This window comes from Carlito syrichta, unplaced genomic scaffold (assembly GCF_000164805.1).
Source record: "Carlito syrichta isolate Samal-C Ts95f unplaced genomic scaffold, Tarsius_syrichta-2.0.1 Scaffold302231, whole genome shotgun sequence".
In the NCBI taxonomy this organism is placed as follows: Eukaryota; Metazoa; Chordata; class Mammalia; order Primates; family Tarsiidae; genus Carlito; species Carlito syrichta.
The window spans coordinates 206,487-211,245 of NW_007246327.1; the positions used below are offsets into that span (position 1 = coordinate 206,487).

Here is a 4,759-nt window from a genome sequence, read left to right on the forward strand (position 1 = left end):
GAATCCGCGGGCTCAGGCAATCCACTCACCTCAGCCTCCCAAAGTGCTGGGATTACAGGCTGAGCCACTGAGCCCGGCTTCTCCTTTTTCTTGATTTGTGAGAGCTCTCTGCATTTTAAGGAAATTAGTCTTTTGTCATAAAAGACTCAAATATTTTTTCCTATTTTGTTGTTTGTATTTTGACCTTGTTTTTGACATTTCTCTGCCCTTTTCCCAGAAAACGCGTTATGAGACCTATATCCACCTCCTGGCTGTGAAAATCAAAGCGGGCTCAGATGACCTGGAGCGGATTGAGGCCCGGCTGGCCACGCTGGAAGGGGACGACCCTTCTCTCCGGAAGACACACTCGAGCCCTGCCCTTAGTCAGGGCCATGGGCCTATGACTGGCAGCAAAACCACAAAGGAGGCCACTGGACCTGATACTTAGCTTGCATAGATTTGCAGGCCCCAGAGGCGGGCAAATGTTCCCAGACAGGTCAGTGAGCACAACTCCAACCAGGGGCCCCTCAGACCAAGGTCCAGGCAGTTGACAGGCAGCCAGAGGGGTGCAGAGAGCTTGTGAGCCAAGGAACCAAGGAGATGGAGATTTCATCATGGCGCTGCTCTTCTTGCATCTGGGCATCTCTGGGCCTCGGATCCTCTCCCAGTCTTGGTTTCCCTCCACTATGGAGCCTTGCTGTGGGGGCCGGTTGTGTGCATGCTCAAGACACCATCTCGCTGGAGGAGCTGGAAGGGCCTTTGCTTCCCAGGTCTCCCTCTCCTCATCAATCTCCTGCCTTCATCTCTCCTGTCTGTGAGGGCAGGTCTTGGTCCAGGTCTCAGCATGGACCCCACCCTTCTCCTCCTTCCTCAGAGTTGACCAGCAGCAGGTCTGCAGACCACCAGCACCGTCCTCCTCCTTTGCCTCCCAGCAGCCTCTGGAACTGAGTCGGGTCTCCTGCCTCACATCGCAATAATCCGGCCCAGGCCTGCTCCCTCTGGATGCCAAGCAGACTTCACTCTCCTAACCCCTCCTTCCATCCATTGAGGTCGCTACTGCCTCCTTTTTTATACAGACGTAAATGTACATACATAAGAATAATATATATATATATAAGGAGCCCCCTTAAAGCTGTTTTGGAACTGACATCAGTTAGAGGAGGCAGTCAGATGAAGGAAAAGCCTGTTTCGGAGCCTCGCCCATCAGCCAGAAGGGCTTCACCTGGTCCCAGCGTTCCTGACACCTGGGAGAGAAGATGGAGACGGTGCTCACCTTCCCTCACTGTTTTTTTCCCTCTTCTGGCTAACCAGTGACTTTCACTGCTCTTACAACTGATGGGTCTGGAAAACATAGAGCGTGTGCACACTGCCCCATCTGTCCCATGGACATCCTGGGATGTAAGTGGGATGAGGTCATGGCCCAGTTTTTTATTTGAATCTATGCTGGTGCCACCAGGTCTCTGAGCTCCAGGGGTGGTGTCTTGGACAGATCTGCTACAGGCAGAAGAGACATTGCCTTGCAGATGGCCACTTGTCAACAAGCCCAAAGGTGCATGGTAGAGAAGGTTATGGAAACCCATTAATTCCTGGTCTTGGGAAAAGGGGGAATGACAAGTTACTGATTGTTTTTAGATTGCTATTTCTTTCATTTTTCCAGTGAATCAGAAAGGCTTAGCTAAGGACCTGTCTGGGAAGAATAGAGACATTTGCCACATGCCGATCACAGATGAGCATCTTTGAAGCCCTGCCTTCCTCAGACTGATAGTGGGCGGAGTGATGGCGCCCCGCGGCGCTAGGATGAGCACCTCCTCTCTATTGTTTAAGTAGATGCCGTCGGGCCAGGGCCTGACGTCAGTAGTAACATGCTTCCTTAATGAAATAAGCCAGCCTTGCACCTAAGTTTCTAACATCTACAAGCCCACTCACGTTTGATGCAAGGGGCGTTGGAGTACTTGGGGAGATGTAGTGATTTAAATCCAAATTATTTAAGTTGGATGAGTTGAAGTGTGTTTTATAAGCAAACCATCTGGCCCCTCCGTTTTGCTCAGAGGAAGTAAATGTTCATTTAAATGAAATTGAAAATGTAATGTGGCATCATACAAGGGGGGACCCAAAAAACACGGAATTTTTTTTAGAGGGTGGGTCCCTTGTAGTACAGACTTCCCCTGCTAGGTAAGTGTTCTAGAAATCCATCGGCATCAGTGTACTAGCTAGTGCTGTTGTGAGAGGCTGTGTTCAGCTTCAGTGAATTTTTTTGGAGATTCTTTCAACATGTTTTCCCATTTCATGATGGGTGATTTACGAGTGCACCTGCCCACAACTTGCTGAGTGTTCTGCAGTTTTTGACCAAACATGGCATGAGCCCTGGGCCCCACCTTCCCTATTCACACTATCTCACCCTGAGGGACTATTTTTGTTTCCCTAGATGACAAAAGTCCTCAAAGAGAAACGTTTTGCCGATGTGAGAGAGGTGAAACAAAAAACAGTAGAAGCACTAAAAGACATCAGAATTGATGAGTTCAGAAACTGTTTTGAGCAGCAGAAAAAGTGTCTTGACAGGTATATTGCTTCAAACGGGGAGTACTTTGAAGTTTAAACATGTAAGAATAAATACACAATTTTTTATAAGCAAATTCCATTTTTGTGGGTTCCCCCTCAAAAAAGAGCTCTGTACTTTCTCCATGCTGCCTCCAAGTTCTGCTGATTTCTGGAGTCGGGGTCCCACCCTTCACTCCATGAGGGTGGGTGAGTGTGGAGCAGAGACGGGACTCTGGCAGCTGTAGACAGATGTGCTGGCCGAGCACAAGTTGTGCCTCCCATCAGTAAAACAATCTTAAGTTCACTTCCTTAAATGTACAATTATTTATTTGTAAATTATATACATGTACTACTGTACTAAAATATTATGTACATTATAAAACATACATAGTAATAGACATTTTAAAAGATGAGATGAAAATAAATCTAAATCAAAGTCCTAATATTTCTCCCTGTAGTCAGATGGATCCTGGTGTTCCCCCTGCAACCTCTGCCCACTAAAGCGCCCATTTTCTAGGCCTGTCCCACACCAGGGGCTGGTGAGATGCACTAAGTGGCTTGCGCCACCTGGTGGTCCTAGGGAGTAGTTGTGGGCTCAGGGACTCCTGGGGCCACCCCTCGAGGACAGTGTCTCCAGCACCTTCATCCTTTCACTCACGGAGGGCCAAGCCTGCGCCCTGCGCCGCGCTGGGTGCTGGGGAAACTCTGGTGAGGAAAAGCTGGGCCAGCTCCCTGTCCCCATGGGACTCACAGAATACTGGGGAGAAGGACAGGCAGATACCATGACAATTTGGGACTCCAGGAAGGGAAGGGGAGAGAAGTCAGAAACCGCCTGGTAGAGAAAAGAAAGAATCGGGGGAGTGGAGAAGAAGGCTGACCTGGGAAGGTGCTGGAATGTCCTCTGTGCTCCAGGGACAGGTTGGGAGTAGGGAAATTGTTAACAGGACTGTAACTCTTCCCGAAAGGCCATTGGAAAGGTTCCCTGAGGCAGAAACATGAGAGGCAGAGCGGAGAAGGGGGGTCCCTGTCTCAACTACACCTATGTGACGAGTGGGTGGATGCCAGATGAGGAAAGAGCCTTGAGCTCTTCAGACTCTGGGCAGGGATGGCAAGTGTCTTAGAATTAGAGCAGATCATGAAGGTACCAGCTGGGTCATGTGAAGATCAATGAGTTCACCAAGAGGTCATTCAGGATTATTCTGGGGTCATACAGAGATCCGTGGGTTCACTTGACTCACGGGAGTGATTTCTGACTCTAAAATTTAGATGACAACAGCAACTCAGAGCCCTCAGAAGGGTCAGATGAGGACACTAAGCTGTGTCATGCAAAGGGTCAATGGGTTCACCAAGAGGTCATGTGGATGTGATTTGGGATCTCCTAAAGGTCAGAGGTCACAGAGAGGACTAACTGGCAGAGAGGATTTTAGAGCCAACCACTATCAGAGACAGCCTGAGAGATCAGATGGGGCTGGGCAGGGTCGAGGTCTGCAGGTTGATGCAGCATCGACTTTCTTTTCTTTCATTTCTTTGTAACAGGTACTTTTTTCCAGCTCCCCCACAACGAGTGCACTAATTTTAGTCATTTCTTTACTTTTTTCCATCACCTCCCTCTCCCACCTTCTGGCGGTGTGTTTTAAGAGGCAAGACACAAGATACTGTCATTGCCACCATCAAATTGGTCATGTCTAGGTATCTATCTTGTGCCAGCAGCAGCACTGGGCACTTTTCTATGTACACTTTCCAGAGTAACCCTTTGAGGTATTTGTATCACCATTTCCCAACAGGAAACTGGTCTGGAGACCACAGTTCGTGGGGGGCAGAGCAGGAACTTTAGTTCAGGCCCTGTTGATGCCTAAGCCCTTTCAACCTGAAGTGGCTCTGTCCCTCCCATCTGTAGGTCTCTGACTACACACGTCCTGGGGGCATCCACACGCCCTCCCCTCACAAATGTACCAACATGTGCACGAGCGTCAACCTCCTCAGCTCTTTGGATGGAAGATACCCTTGTGTCCCGCTGGAACCGAATGGTTCCTGGTGCTGGGCACTAGTTTAGTCAGTCAGTTGATGAGGGGAAAGTCATCTCAATCCTGGGCCTCCGTCCGCTTTCTCCGTCCCTGAAATCATGTACTCTTCATCAGGGGCTACGGATTTAGACAGGCCCTGGTTCCGAGGGGCCCGGGGAAAGTTGGGGAAAGAGTGGCTTTCCCCATGGGCTTTATGAGCTGTGGCAGCTGTGGCCCTC

At 49.5% G+C, this 4,759-nt stretch overlaps 1 protein-coding gene across 1 annotated transcript in view; it reads left to right on the forward strand.

Moving 5' to 3' along the window:
- PSD2 (pleckstrin and Sec7 domain containing 2) overlaps positions 1–2,054 on the forward strand; it is a 32,813-nt gene extending 30,759 nt beyond the window's left edge. The window contains exons 14-15 of the mRNA XM_021711397.1: positions 218–475; positions 1,637–2,054. Coding sequence (XP_021567072.1) covers positions 218–427 — 210 coding nt within the window. The 3' untranslated portion in view covers positions 428–475; positions 1,637–2,054. The remainder of the gene's footprint in view (positions 1–217; positions 476–1,636) is intronic.
- Positions 2,055–4,759: the final 2,705 nt, after the last annotated feature.